Source organism: Cebidichthys violaceus, unplaced genomic scaffold (assembly GCF_023349555.1).
Source record: "Cebidichthys violaceus isolate CVI_PGR_0920_01 unplaced genomic scaffold, fCebVio1.0.p SCAF_151, whole genome shotgun sequence".
Lineage (NCBI taxonomy): Eukaryota > Metazoa > Chordata > Actinopteri > Perciformes > Stichaeidae > Cebidichthys > Cebidichthys violaceus.
Window position 1 is genome coordinate 211,716 of NW_027176320.1, and position 27,650 is coordinate 239,365.

The 27,650-nt window shown below is 45.9% G+C and overlaps 3 protein-coding genes across 3 annotated transcripts in view; 1 reads left to right on the forward strand and 2 right to left on the reverse strand.

The window, feature by feature from the left end:
• si:ch211-117c9.5 (sodium- and chloride-dependent creatine transporter 1) overlaps positions 1-4,085 on the reverse strand; it is a 19,689-nt gene extending 15,604 nt beyond the window's left edge. The window contains exons 1-2 of the mRNA XM_068710398.1: positions 3,444-4,085; positions 991-1,308 (exon numbers count right to left, since the gene is read on the reverse strand). Coding sequence (XP_068566499.1) covers positions 991-1,308; positions 3,444-3,474 — 349 coding nt within the window. The 5' untranslated portion in view covers positions 3,475-4,085. The remainder of the gene's footprint in view (positions 1-990; positions 1,309-3,443) is intronic.
• A 2,298-nt stretch (positions 4,086-6,383) lies between these two features.
• Positions 6,384-17,735, reverse strand: LOC137872250 (transmembrane prolyl 4-hydroxylase-like). The gene is made up of 9 exons (XM_068710399.1): positions 17,093-17,735; positions 15,733-15,814; positions 11,261-11,457; positions 11,073-11,163; positions 9,291-9,453; positions 8,994-9,179; positions 8,804-8,894; positions 7,804-7,927; positions 6,384-7,396 (listed from the first exon to the last, which is right to left on the reverse strand). The coding sequence occupies exons 1-9, from the start codon at positions 17,456-17,458 to the stop codon at positions 7,182-7,184; spliced, it is 1,515 nt and encodes a 504-aa protein (XP_068566500.1). The 5' UTR covers positions 17,459-17,735; the 3' UTR covers positions 6,384-7,181.
• LOC137872251 (secreted frizzled-related protein 5) lies at positions 13,614-15,635 on the forward strand. The gene is made up of 4 exons (XM_068710401.1): positions 13,614-13,870; positions 14,583-14,758; positions 14,842-14,928; positions 15,057-15,635. Exons 1-4 carry the CDS (start codon positions 13,692-13,694, stop codon positions 15,374-15,376), a joined length of 762 nt encoding a protein of 253 aa, XP_068566502.1. The 5' UTR covers positions 13,614-13,691; the 3' UTR covers positions 15,377-15,635.
• Positions 17,736-27,650: the final 9,915 nt, after the last annotated feature.

A 27,650-nucleotide genomic window follows, 5' to 3' on the forward strand; every position in this document is an offset into this window, starting at 1 on the left:
AGCACTTGTCTGAGTCCCAGCCTCTCTTAGCGGACCTCCAGACCCCGAGCTGTCGGGATCAGCAGAGCACAACAAGGAGAGAGGTTTGTCTGCAGGGGTCCAAAAACAAAACCCCCTCCTGAGGTGACCCTCAGGGCCCTGAGCTCAGCCCACCTCTGTTCATGCGTCTCCCGGCATGCAGGAATGTGGATTATTAAGTTTGTCAGTGTATTACCGTCACACAGGGCTGTCTGATGGTAACATAAAGCGGTGACAATATTCTAAATACAGCGTACACTAAAACGGATGTTGATATTTTTAGGTGGGCCTTTCTTTTAGTAGTTTACTGCTTTGCTCTCGTGTTTCTCCAAACTGGGTTCACCGTCATCTACAATCGGTAATACCACACACTGTATATAAGAGGTGGACGCAGTCGTCGTGACCCACTGGATTGTGGACTGCTGTATCCGTCTCTGGTAGAGACCTGTCAATCAGCGTGTAGCCCCGCCCCTAAAGCATCCCCTCTTTCTGGTCTGTTTGACTCTAAATGGAGCATAATGTACTAAATGAACATCATGTAAACTAGAGATTGAGACCATAAACTCATGTTTACAATGTTTACTGAGGGAATAAATCAAGAGAGAAGTAGAGTCATTTTAGACTAGACTTCTATACAACCAGAGGAGTCGCCCCCTGGTGGACACTAGAGAGAATGCAGCTTTAAGGGACTTCACTCTTCATTGGCGGAAACTGACTACAGATAAGTTCGTCATACATCCCCACTTCAAAACGAGCAAACTATCCCTTTAAGCTGGTGTTAATCACAGACTTTATTCTAGGCATCTAACCAAAAAACATCAAGACGAGGGAACCAGAAGTGCATAAATTGTGACCTCACTTCCTGGTTTTAGGACTCATTCCTGCAGCACTCTATGGGCGTAGAGATTTTAAAAATGTGTGTGTGTGTGTGTGTGTGTGTGTGTGTGTGTGTGTGTGTGTGCATACACTCACCTCCTCCGTTCTTGTAGCACAGGTAAGGGAACCGCCACACGTTGCCCAACCCGACGGCGAAGCCCACGCAGGACATGATGAAGTCCATCTGCCGGGTCCAGGTCTCCCTCTCCACCACCGGCACCGCCACGTTCACGTTCACGTTCACGGCCCCGTCCTGGGTCTGCGGAGGGCCGGCACCTCCGCCCTCGCCGCACCCGGTGCCGGGGATCGCTCCGGGCACGGGCACCAGGGGGCGGGCCGACCCGCCGATGCCGCCGCCCCCCCCCTCCTCATCGGACAGGTTCCCTGCCTCCAGCTGGGGGAGACTGATTTCACCTGGAGGCACAAAGAAAGGAAGCAAAAAAAAAAAAAAAAACACAGAAGAAGACAGCAGGGATCAGCAGCAACGAACACACACCAATATTCACATTCTCATCACAGAGGACTGCAGATGATATTTCTGTCACACCACAGCGCTGGAGACGGAGGGAAACAAAGCGCCAGTGAAAACCTTCATCACACACCTCCGCCGAGCCGCAACAGGGCCGAATCACATCTCACTATTTGTGATTTTTGTGTGCGTAAACTGCTCTCACACAATTAGCGGTCGAGCTGAAATCGTGCTGCACTTGTGTTGTCATCGCTTAAGCCCCTCCCCCTCCCCCGATGATGTGATTAGTGTGCTGCGGTACAAAACACAGCAGAGAGACGCTTCGAGGTACATCTCCACACTTTCATTTGCTCCATCACGCGCGCACACACACACACACACACACACACACACACACACACACACACACACACACACACACACACACACACACACACGGATCAAATGCCTGTGAAACACTAAATGTAAAAAAAAAAAAAGGCAATGTGTCGCTTCATTAGTGCAGTTATACGACATCCAGCGTCAGTCACTGCGTGCCGCTGGATGCAAAGCGAGGCAGCTGAATCCAGATCAGAGCAGTTTGGGGGGGGGGGGGGGGGGGGTTAGTGACGTCAGCATCTACGGAGCAAAACTTCATCAGAGGACACCGGCGGTTTGAGGAACATCTACACATGTGATCATTTCATCTCAACAGATTTCTCTTCTTCTTCTTCTTAAAGCTGTTTCTGTGAGTGTTTGTAAGAGTAGCTTTAGACTGATGAGTCACCTACTTTCACTAAGTGATGACGCTGTCATGATGCTGATGTAAGTGTTTGACAACGATTGGTTGGGGGAACAAGTGTCCTGTGTTTAGCACCTTATCAGCAGCTTCAAAATGCTGTTCAGCTGAGTCAGCACTACAGGTGAACAGAGTAAAAGAAAGAATAGATATCAACACGAAACTTCACCAGTCGATCGCTGACAGTGAGACTATTACTTTTTTGTATCGCACGCTTTCTTTTTTAAATGTTCTGTTTGGCAAATGATGCATTATCTTATAATACATGTGCTTATTTGCATAATTTTACAGAACAAATGTGAACATTAGATAAAGTCGGGTTCAAAGTTCTGGTTTCATCTTGTTGACGCATTAGAGTCAAAGTTTTTTACAGAGGGAGTTTATAGATATGTCTTTATATCACTCCATCAATCAGATAGTACTGTCAACAGACATACAATAATCTATTTCCTCCATGTTGTTATTAATATAATGTAGTATAAATGAGTGTGTGAGTGGTGTGTGGACAAAGCCCTCAGTAGAAAGCTTCAGCACACAGAGAGGAATGAAGGTGTGAAGTTTGGTGGATGTCAGAACTACTGAAGTGGAGATTTCTGGATCAGAGTGTGAGAAAAACTCCATTGATAGAAAAGCTCCTTTAAAGAGACGTTTAGTTAAAGTCCAGACATTTAGAAGAGTCTCCAGGTGAAGAGGGTCACAACATGAACTAGTAGATATCACCATCACACTTCACCACTTCATCACTCACAGCAACACCAGCAGCTATTCTGTTACAAGTTCTATGAAATGTGATGTTTAAATATGCAAATGAGGCATTATGTAAAGGTGACTTCTGGTGAATTTAAGATAAATCTACAGACGTAAACAAACAAAGTATAAAATCAACCCCTGAATGTGTATTTAAGATGTTTTCTCTCCTCTAGTCTGACAGAAGACGTGTTCTAGAAGCATCTCTAAGTTGACCAGAGCATCGATAAAAGTCCTGACCTCTTTAAGTGTGTGTATATATCTATATATATACACACACACACACACACACACACACACACACACACACACACACACACACACACACACACACACACACACACACACACACACACACTGTGGTGATGAACACAGACTGAGGCAGGTTATTTAAGTCTGCTCTCAGTCACAGAGAATAAATTCAGAGCTGTGGTCCAATAACTCATCAGCATGTGGTTCTGTTGTAGCTGGTGGTTTAAAAATCATTTGGTGTAATAAATACATTACTGAGACACACACACACACACACACACACACACACACACACACACTCACCTTGGTTATTCTCTTCCAACTCTGGTGACATTGTTGTTGAGCAAGCAGCACGCGATGAATCTTATTTTTTATTTTTATTTAATTTTTTGTTGTTGAAAAAAGCACAAAAAGCTGGTCTGGTGGCTGCAGCTGAAGTTTGATGGATGTGTCTTTTTTTTCCTTCTTTTTTTACCCCGGCTAACGACGCACCCCGGCGGGCTCAGAGAGAGGCAGCACCCGGTAGAAGCTCCAGCTGCCTCTTTAATTTTCTGTTTCTTATCTACTTTGAAAAAAAAAAAATCGTCAATATCGCAGTTTTTTTGGTTTTGGGTGTGTGTTCGAAACCCTTTTAGCTCGGCCAAGAGATTTTGGGGGAGAGAAAAAAAAACGTCACAAAAGCAACCGTCAGTCAGTTCAGCCGTTGACAAAGGGAGAATCAAAAGCAGTCGACGAAGCACTTGAAGGTAAGCCTGAAGAATCTCATGGATGACGGTTAGATGGAAATGATACTGCGCCTTGGGAGGTGAAGGATCTCTCTGCGGCTTTTTCAAACAACCCAAAAAAAAAAACAGCCCCCAGCTCAGACGTCCGTGGAGGTGTTCATGATGCAGCGGGTTCGACGGAATGAGAGAGAGAGAGGGAGAGAGGGAGCTGATGGTCCGCTCCTCGGTCGGTTCTCTGTGACGGACGCTGTTACGCCAACCGGCTGCTCTGATTGGCTGGAGTGCGCAGCACAAGTGCGCACAGCATCAGCAGCAATAAAAGGAGAGAGGAGTCACAAGGATGTTTTTTTTTGTTTTACCCTGCATACGTCCTTGACCTGAAAAAAGTCGGCAAATAATAACTGCACATTAGACTTAGAACTGTTTCCGTGGTCATTATAATGGTATACAATAAAATACACACATCAGTTGGATTGTTAAGTGTGAGCTCGTAGGCTAATGTTAGCTTGGGAAGAGAGCATGCGCGGCTCCAGCGACGGATGGCTAGCTAGTTAGCTAAGTAGGCTAATGTTAGCATGAGAAGAGAGAGTACGAGGCTGGCTAGTTAGCTAAGTAGGCTAATGTTAGCTCGGGAAGAGAGCGTACTCAGCTGGCTAGTTTGCTAAGTAGGCTAATGTTAGCTTGGGAAGAGAGCGTACTCAGCTCCAGCTACGGATGGCTAGCTAGTTAGCTAAGTAGGCTAATGTTAGCATGAGAAGAGAGAGTACGAGGCTGGCTAGTTAGCTAAGTAGACTAATGTTAGCTCGGGAAGAGAGCGTACTCAGCTGGCTAGTTTGCTAAGTAGGCTAATGTTAGCTTGGGAAGAGAGCGTACTCGGCTCCAGCGATGGATGGCTAGCTAGTTAGCTAAGTAGGCTAATGTTAGCATGGGAAGAGAGAGTACGAGGCTGGCTAGTTAGCTAAGTAGGCTAATGTTAGCTCGGGAAGAGAGCGTACTCAGCTGGCTAGTTTGCTAAGTAGGCTAATGTTAGCTTGGGAAGAGAGCGTACGCAGCTCTAACGACGGATGGCTAGCTAGTTAGCTAAGTAGGCTAATGTTAGCTTGGGAAGAGAGAGTACGAGGCTGGCTAGTTAGCTAAGTAGGCTAATGTTAGCTTTGGAAGAGAGCGTACGCGGCTCCAGAGACGGATTGGCTCGCTAGTTAGCTAAGTAGGCTAATGTTAGCTTGGGAAGAGCGTACGCGGTTCCAGCAATGGATTGGCTAGTCAGTTAGCTAAGTAGGCTATTGTTAGCTTGGGAAGATAGCATGCGCGGCTCCAGCAAACGGATTGGCTGGCTAGTTAGCTAAGAGGGCTAATGTTAGCTTGGGAAGAGAGCGTACGCAGCTCCAGCGACAGTTAGCTGGCTAGTTAGCTAAGTAGGCTAATGTTAGCTTGGTAAGATAGCATGTACAGCTCCAGCGACGGTTAGCTGACCAGTTAGCTAAGTAGGCTAATGTTAGCTTGGGAAGAGAGTGTACGCAGCTCCAGAGAAGACTAACGCTAGCTTGTCCTTCTCCAGAGAGTGATAGGGAGAGACCGTTAGACCCAGCGCTGCCGCTGACCACCAGTCCACTGTTCGACCCATTTTGTGTAACCAGTGTAGCATTAAAATCTAGCATCAAGCAAGCCAGACAATTAGCCAGCTAATCGCTAGTTAGCTTGCCGTTATTCTTGGCGGCAGAGAGCGATACGGTGAGACTGTTAGACCCAGCGTTGCCGCTGAACCCCCGGCCCACTGTTCGGCCCATTTTCTGTAATCAGTGAAGAAACCGGAGTCAAATTCCATGTATGCGTACGCCAATAAAGCTGATTCTGATTCTGATTAAGGCATGGTGGCATTAGCAAGCTAGACAACTAGCCAGCTATCTGCTAGTTAGCTTGTTCTTCTCCGCAGTAGGCGGTCCGTTAGACCCAGCGCTGCCAATGGCCACAGGCCTACTGTTGGGCTCATTTTCTGTAACGGTTTAAATTTTTTAACATTTGTTACAGAAAACAAGGCCAAAAAAGTTGCCACTAATCTGGTGATTAGCAATGTGCTTTTCTACGCTGTGACGACAGTGCTGATGAAGCATTAACTTGTTATATTTGCTGCCCGTTTTAGTCGTCACTACAAAACCTCACCTCAGTATAGTCGGTTGAGTTTATACAGAAGTCAGCCCGCTACAACGGCCACCACTCTGTTTATTATAGGAGTAAAAACCTAAAAGAGGATGTTTGTGGTTCAAAGAGTCTTTACCCAGGTGCCATCAAAAAGGTGGGGTATTTCATCAATTGCTCACGTATTATTAGCGGCAGGAAATTGAGCCAATAATATGACATGCACTTCCAGATGGAGTGAGTCCATAGGAACTGGTGCTAACAGGATTATACTGCCTCATACTGATCTTGCAGTGGCGTATTTGACGTTGGGCGACATCTAGTGGACACTGAGGATACATCAAAAGGTTTCAAAGATTGATCACACTCACAACTACACAAGTAAAACATTGCTTTATATGTTTCATGACACAGAAGAAAAAAATACATTAAAATACAGTGAAAGACTCAAGTGCAACATCACGCTATAATAAATACACATTCCTTTAACTTAAATAAATAACACTCAAATAAATAAATATATAAATACTCTCAGATAATTAAATATGTGACGTGTGAGGATAATAATGACAACATTTTGGAATATCAAAGACCTCAGTTTGAATAAGACGTGAAGGACCTGGAGATAACTCTTCATGGTAAAAGCTCATTAACTCTGGAAGATGAAGAACAGAACAGAAGACTTCCCTTTGGGAACACATTCACAGATGAACACTTTGATATGGCTCCTACCAAAAGGCTTTAATCATAACTGGAACAATAAATAAGCACAAACCTGGCAAACTAAATGGAAGACTGTGTCCAGCTCACATTAAAATATCCATATATTTATATATATGTTATTCTTATTATTTATCTTATTTAAGGAGCTATTTAATAGAGGGTGGCAGCACATTTTAAAAAGATACATTCATATGCATTTCTTATTTATGAACCGAAAACCATGTATTCTGCCGACCTCAGCTCTATATCAGAATCTATAGAAACTTTCATGATTAAATGTACTTTGTATGAAGTAAACGTGGACATAATACGAAGCGAGACTCGTTGTCTGGAGACATCTGGGATGCTATTTTGTGCAATTTTCATTTGGACTGCAGACACAATACAAAACATCTGTCGGGCCTCACCGGCGTCAGGACGGACTCGAGTTCTTTTAGATGGCGGCGGCTCGGTCCGGCTAAAGGTCCTGGTGGAGGTCGCTGTGTGAGAGCGGTTGGTAGTGCTCCTCCATGCCCGACTTCGCTCGATGCCTTTGAGCAACTAGTCTCTGGTAGCGGGCCTGCTGCTGGTGGTCCGGGTCCACGTTCACCCAGCTGTTGGCCGTCCACTTCACCCCACGGCTCACCAGGCAGTCGCCGTGCAGAGAGTACTCGTCTAGCTCCCCCATCCAACCTGGGGGGGGGGGGGCATTTATTTATTTTATACTTTGTTTGTTTACGTCGTGTAGACGTGTAGATTTCTCCTAAATTCACCAAAAGTCACCATTACATAAAGCCTCATTTGCATATTTAAACATAGCATTTCATAAAACTTGTAATACAATAAATACTGGTCTTAATTAAAGTAGCTAACAGGTGAAGTTTCATGGTGATATCTTACTTTGTGCTCCTGTAGTGTCTCCTCTTAAGGACAGAGAAGAGGACTTTCTAGACTTTCTAAACTTCAATTAGACAGAATTTGACTCCCAGTCGATCATCAGCTGATCCTCTTTTCCCACGAGTCATGTTCTCACAGGGTTTACAGAGCTGATGCGGGCGACGGATTAAAAGCCAGAGTACAATGATGGTAAGCCTCCTCACCTCTTCCATCAGAGAGGTGGTTGTACCACAGCAGAGCCGTCCCGGCAGCAGGTTTTATTCTCACGTTCCCTCTGACACACGTCTGCTGGCTGTCCGTCAAGTCCACTCCATCCTGGACCAGCGCCTAGGACACACAACACTGTGAACACCGAGTGTCTGAGCATTCATTCTGCCACACTAGGGTTCACTTGGGTGCAAATTCCAGGAATTTAGCTACACATTTGTCTTTATTTGTTGTTGTTTTACGTGTTTAGCACTAATGAACGATGACAGAATACATTCATCAACATCTGAAAAGGAAGCGAGGGGTCTTTGAGTCGACCGGCGCTCCACGGCCGACCAGCCAGACGGACCAAACTGCTCCAGAGAGAAGAGACGAGCTGGAAGCTAAGCTAACCCAGCTAGCACCTGAGGCTACTACCACTACCCAGCATGCTCCTGGCTGTCTGACGCCCGGTCGCAGAAATATAAGACGGATGAAAGCAGCGGGAGGTCGGTGACTGTTGAGTCCACGTCTTCACAGAGACCTGGATCCATGGTGGTCCAGGATCAAGCTGCGCTAGACGGGCGGACAGCAGGACAGAGAGCAGGACCAGAGGAGGAGGACTCTGAGTTCACATCATGAGGACTCTGGAGGACCAGAGGAGGAGGACTCTGGAGGACCAGAGGAGGAGGACTCTGAGTTCACATCATGAGGACTCTGGAGGACCAGAGGAGGAGGACTCTGAGTTCACATCATGAGGACTCTGGTGTTTATTTCCTCGTGTTTAATTCTTAATGTGAAGATGTCGGCCATATTGTCTGCATAGAGAATTGTTACATTATGATGCAGGTTCAAAACATGTTCTACTGTCTTTGTTTTGTTCGTCGTGTTGAAAATGAGCTACAACTGCATTTCATTGTGCGTTCCTGCGCACCTGAACCGGTCGAGGTTCAGGTCATGTTCAGTTATCCTCGTTTATCATCACAGAGGTAAGAAAGTAGGAGGAAGCCCACTCACCTGCTCCTCATAGGTGCGGTTGTCGGCCACAGGGAAGGTGGTCTCGCCTCCTTCCTCTACAGAGCTGAGGTAGAACAACATGGTCAGATACCTGGGAGGAAAAAGAAGAGGAAACATGAAACGATGGCTCCTCGTAGTCAAAAGATACTATATTTAACAACTGTATGTACACACATGATCACACACACACCTGCAGGACACCTCGGTCAGAGCGGACGTGTTGCCCGCCAGACGAGAGTGAGCGCAGGCGGTCTCTGAACGAGAGGCGCCGCTGTCGTGGTGGGCGTCGCCGAAGTCTCCGCGCTCGTAGCGAATCACCTGCAGCGGCTCACTCAGCTCCACCAATGAGGAGGGCAGACGAGTCAAAGCGATCAGTCTGAGCAACAAGAGAGGGAAGAAATACAAGTTTATAATAAATCAGGAGTGTGTGGGCTACTACTGTAAAGTGTGTGTGTGTGTGTGTGTGTGTGTGTGTGTGTGTGTCTACCTGTTCCTGAGGGTCTGCAGCACATGGTGGGATCCTGGTCCTTGGTGAAGCCTCGTGTGTTTGTTTCTCTGTTTGAAATGACTCCGTGGCTTCCCGCTCCGCTGCTGTCCGGGACGCTGAGACTGATCGTAGACACGCCTGAAGTCCTCTAAGGTCAGCAACCCTGAACACACACACACACACACACACACACACACACACACTCCTTCAGTAGACTATTTATAGTCCCTCCAGTAGCTGGGAGCCTGGGACATCATAGTTCAGTTGAAATATAACCTGATAACAGACATGAATGGAGCTCTGTTCAATCATTGAACCAGACTTTCAGCTACACAACATCTCGATTAGTTCAGTTTGTTGACGGTTCAAGTCCTGATCGGGCAGAACCTGAATGTTACGTTGGTATGTTGTTATTTTTACTACGATAATTATTTGTCGTTTTCCACAGCAGCTCAAATTCTCCTGAGTTGAACTAGAAACATGAAGCAAGTAAGAAATATGATGTAATAAACGGCCAAAAGCAAGATTTTGGAAAGGCCACGCCCCTTCACAACCTCGGTCGGACACACGTCCAGCTCAATGTGGTCGACAAGAAGCCACTCGGACCGTATCGGCACACCTGCTATATTTTCTGCCATTTTGGATTGTTTGGAAGAAAAAACCCCACAAACCTAGAAAACGTCCCTCACACCACGAGTCCGACTGAAGTAAAGTGTCTTTAATGTCTCAGCACACCGGTGGACACGTTTCCACAACCGTTTGTCCAATCGTCATGAAACTTGCAGGACGTGTCCACAGGAGAGCCTGGAACAAACCCTGAACGTTTGGTCCCAGTGGGCGTGGCACGACACAAAGCAGGACATGCTTCATGACGATGGCTCTGGCTCAAATTATGGCCATAAATCAGCGACAGCTCTGTCCGATGTTGCCGGTTATTTTTAATAAAGCTGTTGGAACATGAAGAGCAATGACTGGCGTGACTTTCATTGTGCCGATGGAACGAGTGTCTCAGTCCGTCTTTGGACAGAAATAAAACAGCTGTTTGCTCAGTTTGGTGAAGCCTGAAAGCTGCGGCTTCGGATTTTGGCAACTGAGCATCGCTTCCCTCCGTCGAGCCCAAAAAAGGAGCTGAACCCTGGAGTGCAGCTTTATTTTAGTCTTGAATTCTTGGACGCTCTGATACACAGCCTCCCTTCTCTTTGTGACGACCCTATGCGGTTACTCTCAGCTCAATGGAGACCCAGCATCAACAATAGCTCTGGGGGGGCGGTCAGAGAAGAGCCGGACGGGGGAGGGGGATCCGGTGTGTGGGGCGGGGGAACTAAGAAAAAGGGGGGTTTGGAGAATAATCACTTTTTTAATGAGATAGGATGAGGGCACATCCGGACTGGGAGGTCGGGCACAATGGAGCCGGGTCACATCGGCGTCGCTCCTCGTCCGGCTTTACCGCTCACAAAGACACGAACTGTCACCAGCAGAGACACTGAATTAAAGACTTCAACCGGCTTCAACAAGTGGAGAGCAGCACGGCCTCTGTATTCAGACTGAATCCACTTCAGGTATCAGTGTCTCAAAGAGCTCAATCACGATTCAAAAAATAGCCTTTAAGTCGAAAAACGTTACATTTCAAATCACGGTAAAAAGCTTTTGTGTCTCACAAATTCTTTTACTGGATGGGCCCTAAAACTGAACCGATGCAGCGCTCTTTATGGAATCACACACACACACACACACACACACACACACACACACACACACACACACACACACACACACACAGACCTGTTGGACGGGCTTCCAGACCAGAGAGTATCTGCCGTAAGTTGTCCGGGTTCAACCAGGTTCCATCCCGAGAGCGCGAGTGACTCACAATCTGGACGAGAGACCAGAATGTTTGTATTTTTTTGTCTCATTTCAAACAAACACTGTTCTGACGGCTCATCTATCGTCTCCTAAAACATCTAGTTCACCTCCTGCTTCTGCAGCAGCCCGTCCTGGTTCAGGTCCAGCAGACTGAAGACCTCCTCCGTGCTGAAGGAGAGCAGAGGCTGGCTGGACTCCTCCGGTCCCCGACCTGGGGCCGTCGTCCGGCTCTCCGTCAGACCCTTGAGCTGAGCCAGCTGCACCACCACCCGGCACTCCTCCTCCGACAGGAAGCCGGGCACCTCTGGACGGGAACAGAGGAGACAGACAGAGGTCAGAGGACACGTGTGGTTCGGAGGCTTCAGAAGATCCTCGTCTGGAATGGAGACGCATTTCATTCACATTTCACTGGACTTACTTTAAAGCACAAATTAACACACCAAACACACAATCATGGAGATGAAAGACCCACGTTATGGTGACACCAGCAGGCCCCTCTGTCTGCCCGAGATTAGAGCGAGGATGGAGGATGTACCACCGATCAAAGAGAGCGCCGCCGAGATTATGCAACGCTCGTCAAAAACATGCAAAGTGAGGCTGACGTTCTGGGTTCATTCCCAGTTTAACTGGTGAAGATCACACATGACGACAACACACACACACACACACACACACACACACACACACACACACACACACACACCTAAGACGGTGAGTGGTGTGACTTAAGGGGATTAGAAGATCTCTAGTCGCTTGATCTGTCAGACTAAATGGATTACTTTAGATCGCCCGACAAAACCTTCTCAGTGTGAAGAGGCCGACTTTCAGACGCTTTGATCACTGTATGCTAATAGTAGCATGATTAGCATGTGTGTGCCCCTAAAAAAAAAAGAAAAAAAAGAGATCTCATCACAGTGAAACGTGGACTCAGAACAAGCTCATTTGATCTGTGCTAAGATGCTAAATCACTCCACATGTTATATATATATACATAGACTTCAGAGGCTCATCATGGTCAGACCCGACGGGTTCGTATACTGCATCACAGTTAACCTTTGGAGGAACAGCGTGATGCTAATGAACGATGGCTTTTAAAGCATGCTTCAGGAGGTGTGAACGTATACAGGACTCTATCGAGTGCATCTATATAATGAGCCGGAGATATTCCCCTCCGTCAGTCCCCTGGGAGCCACTTGTGGGATACAGCCTCTCCCACGGGCGGGTTTAATGAGCGACGGTGGAAACAGCGAGGGCTTCTGGGTCATTTTTTATTATCAATTAGCACAACGCAGTAAGATACAAAAGTAGTCAATCTCGTGTCTTTATGTGCTCTGGTTTTGAGACGTGTCCCTGTATATTCTCTCAACTTTTGGCTCCATCGTGGCCCACTTTAGGTGTTCTAGTAGACGGGTGTATTCAGATCTCTGTGTGAGCGTCTCGAGGTCACTTCCTCTCCTAATCAAAGGCTTCCGGCAGGTTGGCTGTCTGTTACAGTGGAGACCTTGTTTGTCACCCGTGTCTTTTTTTACACTGTACCCAACTTGGTTAATCCCTATTGTCCAGTCAAGCCTCATTAATCTGGATAACTGATATGAATGAAGGGGGACCAACCCCACCCCCCGGAAAGGAAGTGACCTGCTTGTCTGGACAGGAATCAGGTCACGGCTACGCAGCAGGGCGACACCGATGTCTGAGAGAGCAGCAACTACCGATTATCTGCTGATTCATTTCTCCATTTATTCGATTCATCATCTGATCAACCGAAGAAAACGAATCAAGAAATAGCGTTAAATTCCCATCACGATGTCCCAGAGGTGATGATAGGTTATCGCTCTGCAGGGCAGCTCTACCGTCTCCTTGCTATTATGGTTTATTAGACATCATCTTCTGTCTCTCGAGAGCAATCGGGCTCCATAAAAACATCCCTCTCAGCAGGTGAGGTGGATGAAATGAATAGATGAGGTAGAAGCACTGAGGTCCGGGCGGACAGGGCTGGAGGAGTTTCACTGCGTGAGGACCAGTCTCTGTGGAGATGGCAGACAGCCTGAAATATCCAAACGCTGAATCGTCTACTGAACAGACCTTGAGCTGTCAAACACGCTTACATCTGACATCAAACACAAGAGGATCCACGTCTCTAAAGACACGTTAATGAGTGCCCCACCTCTTTGTTCCTACGCCTCCCCTTCCTATGCGAATCACCCCCGCCCCACTATAAACACACCTATCCCTCCAGCCTGTCCTGCACTGTCACACAGGGGGCTTCATTCAGCCGACTTCAGGCCCGCTCCTCCTTTTGTTCCCCGGCCCTCCATCACAGGATGACTGCGGCGCTCCGCCCTCCTCCGATCACAAGGTCCTCCCGTCCAGCCTCCCGGCCGTTGCTTCTCCTTCTGCTCGCCGGGCCGAGCGGCACCGAAGCTCTCGGCCCCGGCGGGTCCGCCGCCGGCTTCGGGTCCACGCTGCCCGTGGGTGAAGGCGGACCGCGGGTGGGGGTCGCGGGGCGGCTCCTCCCGCTGCGTCCCCGTCCCGTCCGGCATGGCCTTGTGCCAGAACATCGGGTACGACACCATGAGGATGCCCAACCTGCTGGGCCACGAGTCTCTGGCCGAGGCGGTCCAGCAGAGCGCCAGCTGGCTGCCGCTGCTCGCCAGGGAGTGTCACCCCGACGCCCGCATCTTCCTCTGCTCCCTCTTTGCACCGCTCTGCCTCGACAGGTACGTTCACACTGACAAGGGATTTCCTTTTCTATTCACACACATATTGTCAACTTTGGCGACCAAAACAATAACAATATGAATCAGGATATTGCAACTTATCTGGTAGGCTGATCAAAAAATACTAATATTGAAATAAATATGAAATAACCACATTGTTTTCTATACTCTTGTGTGAATGAAATACTTAAAAGTACTATTTTCTTCACTAAATTAAGAATATTGAGTGCAGAATAGTCAGATTTTCTGAGACGTTTGAGTTAGTAGGAGCTTGTTTTTGATCAATTTAGACAACGTTATTGTGTATAACGATAGCTCCACATATGATTTCATCACGATACGCTTCCATTGATGGAATTATCATATATAATTATCGCCCGGCCCTACGGTCAACCGTTTTAAGTTTGACTTTTTGTGGAAACCGTGATGTTCACAGGACAAGTTTTTGTTTTGTAGTATTGTAGCCGGATTCATAGTATTAAAAAAAAAAAAGATACTTAACTACAAAGTTGAGCGGGGTCATCGCGGGTTAACACCTTTTTGACAGCGATACATACCGGTGCCTCCATCAAAGCACTATGATCTCCTTTATGTCACGTTAGCACGTCTCCGTTTAAAGAACAACAAGCAACCAGGCGTGATTGAATCCAGTCTCTTTCTGTGCTCCACCCGTCCACTACTGATTTAAATCCTGTCGCCTCTTCTTCGTCAGGCTCATATCTCCCTGCAGGAGTTTGTGTGAGTCCGTGTGGGACAGCTGTGCACCGATCATGAGTTGTTACGGCTACCCGTGGCCGGACATTCTGCACTGCGACCAGTATCCTGCAGACCACCTGATGTGCATCTCCTCCATCACCGACGGCTCCGCCCACACGGGAGGACGTAGAGGTGAGAATCCGGCCATGTGGACGCACACGCTTCAGTCGGCTGCGTTCAACAAACTATTTTAAATGGTGGTTTTGCCGTTGCAGTGCCTCAGGCGAGCTGTCGGGACTGTGAGCTGGAGGAGGCCGCCTCTTCTAAGGACACACTGGAGACCTTTTGTCGGAGTGATTTTGGTGAGTGTCAATATTCTGTCACCTTCTCCTCAGCTTTCTAATAATGTAGACACAAAGAGCACACGGCTCCTCGAAGAAGTTGATGCCACTCATACCGGTTTGTGTTTTGTCTTCTTTTCCTTCCCTAGTCGTGAAACTGCGTCTGACTCGGCTCAAGTTCAGCCCGGGGAGCTTGTCTCAGTTCTCGCTGGCCGCCAAACTGGACGTCCTGAAGCACGGACCCCTGATCGGCGGGCAGATCCGCTCCCGCGTACAGCTGTGGCTGGAGCGGGACGCCACCTGCGTGAGGAACATGACGCGGCGCCGCCCGCGAGGCGGAGCCTTCCTGGTGACGGGCACGGTGCAGGGGGAGCGCCTGGTGGTCACCGCGGCGTACGCCTGGCAAAGACGGGACAAGAACCTGGTGGCAGCCGCGCGCAAGTGGAAACATCACAGATGCAGGAGCTAGGAGATCGTGTGTGCTATAGGTCAGAAGATTCAAAAAAGAACTGAGCTGCATTAAACGGCTGCAAAGTGTGCATAGCGTTTAGAAATCAACTGAAAACCTGTGAATTGTGCAAATGATCACGCAAACTTCTCTGGTTGTGGTGGAGATGTGCAGTCAGCTCGTAAAGTACCAACACTGTGTCGCTCAGGAAGTGGAGGTCAAAGAAATAAAAACATGTTTAATAGAAAATGTACATATCTGTGAATTTTAAGTAAATAATCGCCGGTCTATATTTGTACAGCTTTTGAGAAAAATTAAACATTGTGTGTGTTGTAAAAAATCCCATGAAATGTAATTTATTTATGAAGAGCACTTACCAAAGAGCAGAGGTTTCAGGCTCAGCGTCCTCATCTCGTGGGTTCGGTCTGGCACGAGGGACACCTGCTGGACATGTCCCACCTGGAGACGGACAGTAAGCATCGTCAACACATGCACAAGGTTTAAATGCACGAGCTTAAGATGAATGTTAAAAATCAATCTACTAAGCAATCTACTTTTAATGTAAAATATCAGCACTTGTATATGGGTGGCACTAGCTGTACTTGTGTATGGGTGGCACTAGCTGTACTTGTGTATGGGTGGCACTAGCGGTACTTGTGTATGGGTGGCACTATTGGCACTTGTATATGGGTGGCACTAGCGGTACTTGTGTAGGGGTGGCACTAGCGGTACTTGTGTATGGGTGGCACTAGCGGTACTTGTGTATGGGTGGCACTAGCGGTACTTGTGTATGGGTGGCACTAGCGGTACTTGTGTATGGGTGGCACTAGCGGCACTTGTGTATGGGTGGCACTAGCGGTACTTGTGTATGGGTGGCACTAGCGGTACTTGTGTATGGGTGGCACTAGTGGTACTTGTGTATGGGTGGCACTAGTGTATGGGTGGCACTAGCGGTACTTGTGTATGGGTGGCACTAGTGTATGGGTGGCACTAGTGGTACTTGTGTATGGGTGGCACTAGTGGTACTTGTGTATGGGTGGCACTAGCGGTACTTGTGTATGGGTGGCACTAGTGGCACTTGTGTATGGGTGGCACTAGCGGTACTTGTGTATGGGTGGCACTAGCGGTACTTGTGTATGGGTGGCACTAGTGGTACTTGTGTATGGGTGGCACTAGCGGTACTTGTGTATGGGTGGCACTAGTGGCACTTGTGTATGGGTGGCACTAGCGGTACTTGTGTATGGGTGGCACTAGTGGCACTTGTGTATGGGTGGCACTAGCGGTACTTGTGTATGGGTGGCACTAGTGTATGGGTGGCACTAGTGGTACTTGTGTATGGGTGGCACTAGTGGTACTTGTGTATGGGTGGCACTAGTGTATGGGTGGCACTAGTGGTACTTGTGTATGGGTGGCACTAGTGTATGGGTGGCACTAGTGGTACTTGTGTATGGGTGGCACTAGTGGTACTTGTGTATGGGTGGCACTAGTGTATGGGTGGCACTAGCGGTACTTGTGTATGGGTGGCACTAGTGTATGGGTGGCACTAGCGGTACTTGTGTATGGGTGGCACTAGCGGCACTTGTGTATGGGTGGCACTAGCGGTACTTGTGTATGGGTGGCACTAGCGGTACTTGTGTATGGGTGGCACTAGCGGTACTTGTGTATGGGTGGCACTAACAAGGACCGTAGGATCGTACATCAGTGATCATCGTACTGAATTTATGCCATTTTTCTCACCCGTATCCCCTCGATGCGTGGCAGACTGAAGCTCTGACTGTAGTCCTCCTCCACGTGGAGCTCCTCTCTCGAGGGTTCGCTCGTGCTGACCTCTGGTTTGGCCCCGTCGTCGCTGACCACATCCCCGGGCCCGTTGTTGTAGTGAACGTAGAGCAGCAGGCCGATGACGTTCACGATGTACACGTGGAAGAACACCATGACCACCACGAAGTAAGCACGAGAGCACACGTTACTTCTCTGGATCTGCATTCTGGTGGAGGCGCGAAACGGAGCTTTGAGGGACGATGACAGCGGCACGTTGTCTTCGTCGTGTTCTTCTTCTTCTTCTTCCTCCTCCATTAAATCTTCCTGAGCTTCTTCTTCCATTTTCTTTTTCTTTTTTTAAATTATTTTATTTATTGGTTTATTTGATAAGGGACACTTCACATTAATAAAAACATTGCTGTATCTGTAGTCCCAGGAGGCAGATGTTATAAAGTAAAACCTAAAAACAGAATATAAGATTACATTTACAAAGTTATGCCAATATTGACCCTTTTACAACGTGTGTACAAACAATGAAAGAAGAGAGAATATTACTATAAAGGAGTATCATCATTCAGGAGACTCTCATACTACATTATCAAATACTATTATATATATATATGTACACTGGATATATATCTATTTACGAGGCAACGTTACTGCCAACGTCTTTATCACACCTCTGTTTAGCTTGTTAGCTAAATCTAGCTAGCTAGCTAACGAGCTGTTTCGATACTAAAAAAAATCGACACTGTCGTTTCTTCTGCTTCTACACGAAGAAACATGGCAGCTCCGAGTCGTTTTCTTTGATAAATAAATGTGTCATCATTAACTGAAGTCCCTTAAATCCCGTGTTAGCTATTACAGGTTAAGCTACAGGTTAGCTTAGCAGGTGCGCTGCCCCTGACAACCTGCCTAACAACAACGGACAAAACTAACGACAGCAGAGGAGCCATTGGTTCCGTTTCCGGTCGCATAGTGAGACCGTTAGCGGCCTCTAACGGTCAACGCCGGGGCAAAAAATATGGTCTGGACCATGACGGACCACTATATGGAAGATGTGGAATAAATAGCCGACTTATATATTTTACGTAAAGTTACTATGAGGAACTTTTAACTGGTTATAAAGATGCTGTGAAATGAGAGGTTTCCTAAAGGGAGTCTGGTGCTCTGAAAACAGTATCACTTTTTGTCCACAGGGACCGCCAAAAACAACACAAAAATGAAAGTTCCTTGTAGTATCTTTCAGTAAAAGTACGCATACAAAAGTACTCTACTATTTCATTATTTCACATATTGCATTATACAGACTTTGTCTTTATTGATTCGGATTGAATTTGTTTTTTAATTGAACCACACGGTGGCAACGAAGACCAGACCAGGCAGACAAAAAAAACACATTAAAATATACAAACATTACAGACATCAACATAATGGTAAAGAGAAACAATGATATACATTATATACAATGATATACATTTAAATAAATAATAATAGGAAAAAAATAGAATTGGAATGAATACATTTAAAAAAATAATAAGAAAAGCATACATTCTTCTTCTTTAAAGAGTTCACCATTCATTTGGACAGTTTTATCACTTAGTGTTTATACATTTGAGAGTCTTGATATAATTCTTTAAACCAACATAAAAGTGAAATTGGGGGTAACTTTTGTTATTTTATGTATATAAAAAAGCACCATACATTCAATGTTGATATTCTGATTAGTTTTACACAATATATAATCTTCCATTCGAGTCCAAAGAGTAAGTAAATATACGCCGTCATTGCCAAAAATTACATTTCTTCTCCAAACCTGAGAATCTGGAGAAATATAAATAGTTTGCACATGTATTGTGTACTTTGTTAAGCTTATTGGTATGATAGACTTTATATTGCCAATCAATATCAATAAGAATTTTGTCGGAGAAAGCTTTTCCTCTAGGAGTACTTTTCTTTCTTTCAACTGTATTACACCTTTATTGTTGCAGTTAGCATTCATAATGTCAGTTATCATCAGAAGGGATTGTGTCCCTGGTGCTTCTTGTGATTACAGATAACGTTTCATCAGATGGGCTGCACCATTAGGAATAGTTTTCATTACAGTTAAATTCTCTGCTTGTTACAGGCCAGGATTTAATGAAAATGAAATGTTCACAGCTAATATGAACCGTTGGCTTCAGAGAGATTACATTACATTACATTACAGAGATCACTTTCATGAATAATTCCTTTTCTTCATTAACGGCGTTTGCTGTGTGTCAACTGTGATGTCTGACGGAAGGCTGATTGTCGTGTAGCCAAGAGATCAATTAGTTTTATTCAAAGTAAATTCAAAGTGTGTTGTGTGAAAATGTTAGCATTGGGTGTCCACAGTAGTCATCCAGGTAGTAACCAGTTCTACATCAACGGGAGAACATCATAGAAACAGAACAGCAGAACGGACATCAAACTGACCACGGTGGATTTAACAAGCTAGCTAGCTAGCTTAGCTGGTGACAGAAAATTAGCCGAACAAAATTGTCCCTCATCTGGCGGTAGCGATGTGCTTTCCTACGCTGTGAGAAGAGTGTGGATGAAATATTAAGCTTGTTTCAGTGAGTCCACGACTCGCCGCGAGTCGGTTTAGTTTATACAGAAGTTAGCCCGCTACAGCGGTCGCAACGGCAACAGTACAAATAAAAATGGCCGCCGCTCTGACCATCCTGCTGCGTTGATTTGAGTAGAAATGTCCGTTCTCCTCCGGTTTTATCTCTACAGAATATACTTGTTATTAAATGTATCTGACCTGTAATTAAAGGTCAAATATTGTGCTCATTTCCCTACTTATTTGGGGGTTTTACTAGAACCATGTTTACATGCTTCACGTTTCTCATACTGTCCCTCTGAATGTGACTGTATTCACCTTCCAGGCTACAGATTGGGTCCATGTTTACTTCCTGTCAGCTGATGTCATTCATATAATCTGCATCAGGTCATAGATGAAAGAAGGGAGCGTCACTGCGTCACCAAACTCACATCTGTGCCAAGCAAATGTAATAGAGCCGCTTTGTTATCGACAACTAACCAACCCTCAAACTGTGAATGATATTTAATAATAATCAGGAGGGATAGTGTTTATTATTGTCAGGAGGTGGCGCCAATCGCCAAGTTTTATGAAGTTGTGCCTCATTAAATCTGGACTTTAATTCCTGTACTTGTTACTTTGTTAGTCAATGAGATACATTTGCATTTGCACTTTGTTTTGCGAACGGTAGCCAGAAATATCCATGTTTTATTTTTGTTTGGAGATAAAAACCTGTGAATGTTTGTAAGAAGAAAAATCAGGGAGCTGCAGCGTTAATAAATGACAGCTCATTTTACAGCCTCTTTATCTTAGTCGCTGTCATTACTTTAGTGTGTGCTGGTTCATATTTGTGGCTGGATTACAAGTATAAATGTGGCAAACTGCAGACATTGCAGCAAACAGTCAAGTCACATATTTACCCAAACCAGTCATAATCATATGTCATTAATAAGTTGATCTTGTTCTAACTGGTCTCTGGTCAGCGATGAAAACACATCATTTAATGTGTTATTTATTTAATGAGAGTATTTTTCAGTTAAAGCTGAAACAACACAGATTTGATGGTTTCTGAGACTCAACAGAACCGGATGACGTAACGACCCTTCTCTTCTTTTATTGGTTTCCTCGCACAGTAACCGGAAGTAAACTGGGACACATTTGGCGTGTTTACTTTTCTTTACATATGTATATATCTATATCTATATGTATATGTTGTGTAGTTGTGATCCTGACGGCTTTTATTTAAAGGCACAGTTTCTGAACACGTGTTCTCCGTTTCGATACTTTTTTTTTTTACAGTATTCATAAACCTACTTTTTAATATTTATAATAATAATAGAAACGTTGACCCTACTCATCACGTGTTTACATTATATTTATAAACTTTGAGACCTCAGAAAAAAAAAAAACAATAAAACGAAACGTGGCAATTATCCATCATACTGTGACATTTCCAAAATTTTCGGCTTATGCATTATTCACAAGGAATTTCTCTGGAATGGGATCTTTGTATAATATAGGATAATTTCCCCCGTGACACTACCCCCCCAAATTAATCTGTCTCACTGAGAGAGCGAGAGAGAGAGAGAGAGAGAGAGAGAGAGAGAGAGAGAGAGAGAGAGAGAGAGAGAGAGAGAGAGAGAGAGAGAGAGAGAGGGTTGGGGGTGGAGGTTAGAGAGTCTGTATAACCCCCTGCGGTCTTTTCCGGGATCACGCCACCGCTTCCACTCGGGATCCACAGCAGCAGCAGCGATACAAAGCTGACGGTGCGCTGTTTTTATCATAAAAGACACATAATAATAATAATAATAATGCACCATCACGGGGCGGCGACTACCGGGACACTGCGACACCAAGTATAGCCCAGGGGATAAAGACACTGAAAGAACAGAACAGGCGCTCTGCTGTGTGTTGTTTCCACAGCAGAAGTAGTTGGACGAACTTGTCGCAGTGGATTGGTCCCAGCGTGCAGCCTGGATTACCGGACACAAGCGGAACAATAGTCTCCTGCAGCAGAGACGCCAGCAGGTCAGTGGCGGCTGTATGTATGTTTATGTCTTCTCAACACGTTTGTGGTCCCGTAATGTTGGGACAAAAAAAACAAAAAGAAGCGCGAGCGTCCTGTAATCACCTGACACTGCAGGTGGAGGTATTCTTTTTTCGTGAAAACAAAAGATATTTGGGTGTTTTTGCGCTGCGTAAAAGTGGAGCTGGTGTTTTTATTCCGAAAATGGGGGAAATTAAAGTGACACCACAGCAGGGTAAAAGTGTGAAATAGGCAAAAAGGCACCATGGACCCACGATCCACGTCTTTAAAGGAATATGTTTAACATATTAAATATCACATCGTGTAAATCCACGATCATAGCACCGGGGTACCCTCTGAAACGAGTCCCACGGAGTGTCCGAGCCGGGGCCGGTCGGTGGCTGTGTAACTTTTCTTACCCCCTCCCCGCTTTGACTCTCCTCCTCCCGGATACTTGCGTCAGGAAAACACGGGGAGAGGAGGAACCGACCGACACAAACCAGCAAGAGAGGCCCCGGAGGGTTTGGAGGAATCTCAGCCGGGCAGGCCCGACACCAACTGCGTTTTTTTTGTTGTTGTTTTGTTGTTGGATCGTGTCCCGTGATAGTCATCGTGCCCGCGTAATGTGCGCTCTGCCCCCACAGTCACGAATACGTTACGTGGAGATAATGACCGGAGTCTCGAGCTCGTCCGTGAATGTGACACGTTTAAGTCATTTTGGTCACGCAGCAAAAATAAATTAAATAAACCCCCTCGTGGATGATCGCCGTGTTATCACCAACATAGAACAGCTTATATCAAACACAATGTATCTGCTCACTTCATCTGTGATGGGAAATATCATTTAGGACTAAATTATTCATGTCCATCTCTGTGTGGGATGTCCGGATTGAAGAACTCACGCGCATCCGTCAAAGCCTCTGCGAAAGATCTCCCTGATGATCTCACTAATGAGCTGTCTATGATTCATATCTGAGCTGTGTCATCACCACGATGAGAGCTGGACTACAGTGAAGGGCCTCGTTACATTCCGAGCTATCGTACTGAATACCATGACTTCTGTGACCCATTTCTGTTTTTAATTATAATAATTCTTATTTTCTCAAAGTGTAAGTCCTCAAACCATTTACTGTGTGTGTGTGTGTGTGTGTGTGTGTGTGTGTGTGTGTGTGTGTGTGTGTGTGTGTGTGTTCTAGTTTAAATGTCACCCAGCTGTTCACGATGTGGTCAGTAATTATAATAATAATAATAATGACACTAAATAATTAAGTTTTGGTTGTTATTTGATATCATGTAGGCCACGCTCTTTAAAATAAAGGTGCTAACTAGAACCATATAGGGTTCTTCGGCTGATCCCCGTAGGAGAACCCTTGTTAGTACCTGGTAGAACCTTTTTGTATATGTTCCACCTGGAAACTTTTCAGAGGGCTCTTCTTAGAAACCAACAAAGTTATACCTAGAACTATTTGTGACAAGTTCCACCCTCTTTGCAGGGTTCTAAAGAGACTTCTTCTATGGTGTAAGGGTTCCACCCAGAGCCCTCTCTTGAGGTTCTGGACAGAACCTTTCAACCTTCCAAGAGTGTTAACAAGGACCCAAGGGTTTCATCTAGAGCCCAACCAGTAGGTTCTGCCCAGAACCCCTTTTCTATTTCAATGGTTCCATATAGAGCCCACTCAGGGTTCTTCGTGACAACTTAAAGGATCAACCCAACGATCATGGATCACAGTACCAGGTCTTGGGTTCTGTGGCTGGGAGAATCTTTTACCATTCATTCTTTCAATAACCTCTTGGAGAACCCTTTCATCTTAAGAACCAACCTTCGGTGGAATCATATCCTGACTGTCAGATCAAACCATGAGCTCGTTCTACAAGTTTCTTTCTTCCACATGAACATGAATGTGAGAAAAGTCGGAACCCTTGGACAGACGTCTCCCCGCTGAACGGCAGTGTGATGACGTTAAACGTCATTATTTCAGACATTTGCAATATCGATATGAGAAGACTGTTCCGTTTAATATTGATTTCAGCCACATTATCCGTCACTAAGTGATGTTATGGAGACCGCTCTGATCCAGTCCTCCCCCAAATCATAATGGCACTCTGTTCTCCTTCCTCCTCCTCCTCCTGGGGCTGAATTTGGCCTTTTTTTTTAGGAGGTGGGAATCTCTATGATGTGATTTATAAAACGACTATCGATTCATCTTGATGCATCAAAATCGTTCTATACATGAAATCCTTGAAATGCTTCCGTATTTGTATCCATATTCACCAAAACTCTGCTAGTACTCAGCATGGTTTAGACCGTTCAAGGAGAACGGACAACTTTTTGGTTTAAGTGTGTGTGTGTGTGTGTGTGTGTGTGTGTGTGTGTGTGGGATTCTGTAGTTGGGCAGATTTGTGCATTACTCATGCATCCTCAGGCCGCCGTGCCAGGCGGCGATTCGGAGTGCCACTGAGTGCCCGTTCCACTCTGCCACAGTGTATGTGAGTGCATGCATGCGTATGAGTCATGTGCCACTGAACTGCAGAAGAATGCTTGTTTGTTTGTGATGAAGAGCACACAGACTCAGAAATATAACTGTGTTCAGAGAGAAGCTAACGATGCTGTGAGGATGGAGCGATCTGTAATATACATCCTCGAAAAGGCTCATGGTTAATTTTGTTTTCTTATTTTGGGGTTAAAACCAGGATCTGAAGAAGAGTCTTAACGCTGCATTCTCTCTAGTGTCCACCAGGGGGCGACTCCTCTGGTTGTATAGAAGTCTAGTCTAAAATGACTCTACTTCTCTCTTGATTTATTCCCTCAGTAAACATTGTAAACATGAGTTTATGGTCTCAATCTCTAGTTTACAGTCTTCTTCAATACAGCATGATGTTCATTTAGTACATTATGCTCCATTTAGAGTCAAACACACCATAAAGCAGGGGATGATTTAGGGGCGGGGCTACACGCTGATTGACAGGTCTCTACCGGAGACGTATACGGCGTCTCTACATCACTCCTCCTCAGTCCAGATATGGTCACATAACCAGAGGAGTCGCCCCCTGATGGACAGTAGAGAGAATGCAGGTTTTAACGCACCAGAGGTTGCCGCCTCGACTAAACTTATTGGAAGTGACGGACAATTCAGATCAATTAGCAGCTAAAGTACAGGACTACTGTAAGTAGATGTTGTTCACTGTCACGTCTCTATTTGTTCATGTGACGAGACAATACCTGTGTGTGTGTGTGTGTGTGTGTGTGTGTGTGTGTGTGTGTGTGTGTGTGTGTGTGTGTGTGTGTGTGTGTGTGTGTGTGTGTGTGTGTGCGCTTCATAACTAGTAACTAACGAGCACCTTGTCCCGACATAACGACCTGTTTCCATCTGTGTGTATTTTGTTGAGCTGTCAGCTCGCTCGTGTTTGTGTGTTCACTGCAGACTCGGGTTCATCCGTTCTTTTAGCTCCTAAAGAGGAAAAGTTTGTGCCGAGGAGTCCCAGAGCAGGACTACATGCTGCAGCACAGACTGGTATCCCGAGCACTGGAGGTGTGTGTGTGTGTGTGTGTGTGTGTGTGTGTGTGTGTGTATATATGAGATAGCTGTGAACTTCTCAGCTCTCTCTCTCTCTCTCTCTCTCTCTCTCTCTCTCTCTCTCTCTCTCTCTCTCTCTCTCTCTCTCTCTCTCTCTCTCTCTCTCTCTTTCTTCTGCTCACCTCAGAGACAGAAAACTGTGGTTCCAGCCTGGGCCTGTAACCTAGCAACCCAAAATTGTGTGTGTGTGTGTGTCTTAAATAAATCAGAATGTGTGTTCTCCACATGAAACACACTAAATAACTTCACTACCTCCATCACCCGACCCGTCACTCTGTAGTGTGTGTTGCGCAGCTGATTGCTGTATTTTGCCGGTCTGGTTTGAGGGAGTCATCTGGAGCGGGTTCCCCTCTGTTTAGTGGGAGTTGTGCATCAGCGCTGTTCGCGGTGGGCTGGGTGTCTGCTGAGCCTGGAGCCACATGTCTCAGCCCACTCGTCACACACACACACACACACACACACACACACACACACACACACACACACACACACACACACACACACTGCCACGTCCATCTGCACCACACAAGACTCAGACAGCCGACGCGCGTTCGTAACGCTTTGTTCTCCCTGGAACCTTTTGTTGTTTGTACAAGTTGACCAACTGTGAAATGAGTGAGGAAACTCTTTCAGATATTCAGACACACTTCACCATACAGAGACCAGGAAGGTACCACCATCACCTCATTTTAAACCAGGTAAAAACCAGGACGGCAACCTCCGGTTCTGCTGAGTGAAGCCAAACCTTTATGTCTTAAAGCTGCATTCTCTCTAGTGTCCATCAGGGGGCGACTCCTCTGGTTGTATAGAAGTCTAGTCTAAAATGACTCTACTTCTCTCTTGATTTATTCCCTCAGTAAACATTGTAAACATGAGTTTATGGTCTCAATCTCTAGTTTACAGTCTTCTTCAATACAGCATGATGTTCATTTAGTACATTATGGAACATCTAGAGTCAAACACACCATAAAGAGGGGATGATTTAGGGGCGGGGCTACACGCTGATTGACAGGTCTCTACCAGAGACGTATACGGCGTCTTTACGTCACTCCTCTTCAGTCCAGATGTGGTCACTTCCTGTTCACTGGTTGCAGAAAAACAAGATGGAGACGTCCACTGCACAGATAAAAGAGCAGATAATATGAATGATACTGAAAGTTGTCGAGTTTGTCTGGTTCATAAGATATTCTTTAAAAGCAGATGGAGAAAGTTTACAAACTAATAGCAATAAATATTTAATTAGTTCCCACAAAAAATGTTTGTTTGTTTATTTTCTCATAGTTGTTTACAAGTCAGACTACTAAATCAGGAACCCTCAGCTCCATATAGAACACACTGTGGTGCTCCGAAGTGTTCCCCTCTGCAATGAGACTCCAGCTGCATTACTGCTCACGCTAATCCAACAGAGATAAGGTGAGACTGTGAAATGAATCATTAGTGTGTGTGTGTGTGTGTGTGTGTGTGTGTGTGTGTGTGTGTGTGTGTGTGTGTGTGTGTGTGTGGAGACATCCTGATGCAGGCCTAAGTGTGTGTTCTTGATAACACTGGTATGTATTTATCTGCGTTATATTGCCGGCCGTTCCCCCGACAATGTGACTCATTTGTTCCTGATGACGAGGAGGAACCCGGCCTCCTCTTCTTCTGGAGGGAAGTCTGGGAAAAACATGCAAATGAGGGGGGGAGGGAGATTCGTTCCGTCCCGATAATCCTCGGGGTGACGGATGATATGGACTGAATGTGAGTCGCTCTCCTTTCGTTCCGTTTGTTCCCTTCTTTTTTTTTCAACTTTTGTTTCTCGTCTCGTCTTGGAGAGGCCGAGTTGAGAAACCGCATCCAACCGGGCTCGTGTAAACTGACAGAGGCAACGGATCTTCACCTCAGAGCATCTTCTCGTGGAGAACAAATGAAAAGGCCAGTCGTGTTGAGCGAGGATCGCCGGGTTTGAATTCCCTCAGAGGGTTAGCTGACTGAAAGACCGAGAGCCTGAAAGGATGAATGGCTTTTGTTGAAGCCTCCAAGGTTGGAAACAAAGAGTGTGTGTGTGTGTGTGTGTGTGTGTTCATGTCAGCTCTTATGGGTCAGATAGAAGTGGAAGGGGGACAGAAATACTCTGTCGTAGATGTTTCTACCTCCAGGCCAGTACAGCAGAGCGTAGAGGCACACACACACACACACACACACACACACACACACACACACACACACACACACACACACACACACACACACACACACACACACACACACACACACACACACACACATATATACTGTAGCTCTAAAAGGAAAGTTCTCTTTAAGTAGAAATGCATCGATACTGATATCAGATATCGGCTCGATACCGACTCAAAAAGCTCTGGATGCAGT

What these genes read in the sequence shown, in the direction of transcription:
- LOC137872251 (XM_068710401.1), top strand. Translation starts at nt 13,692, where the DNA reads ATGGCCTTGTGCCAGAACATCGGGTACGACACCATGAGGATGCCCAAC. An exon ending in CCACACGGGAGGACGTAGAG is followed by an intron (nt 14,759 to 14,841) that starts GTGAGAATCCGG and finishes TTGCCGTTGCAG; the next exon opens with TGCCTCAGGCGAGCTGTCGG. An exon ending in CTTTTGTCGGAGTGATTTTG is followed by an intron (nt 14,929 to 15,056) that starts GTGAGTGTCAAT and finishes TTCCTTCCCTAG; the next exon opens with TCGTGAAACTGCGTCTGACT.
- LOC137872250 (XM_068710399.1), bottom strand. Translation starts at nt 17,458, where the DNA reads ATGGAAGAAGAAGCTCAGGAAGATTTAATGGAGGAGGAAGAAGAAGAA. An exon ending in CACGCATCGAGGGGATACGG is followed by an intron (nt 15,815 to 17,092) that starts GTGAGAAAAATG and finishes GTCCGTCTCCAG; the next exon opens with GTGGGACATGTCCAGCAGGT. An exon ending in GGCTGCTGCAGAAGCAGGAG is followed by an intron (nt 11,164 to 11,260) that starts GTGAACTAGATG and finishes TCTCTCGTCCAG; the next exon opens with ATTGTGAGTCACTCGCGCTC.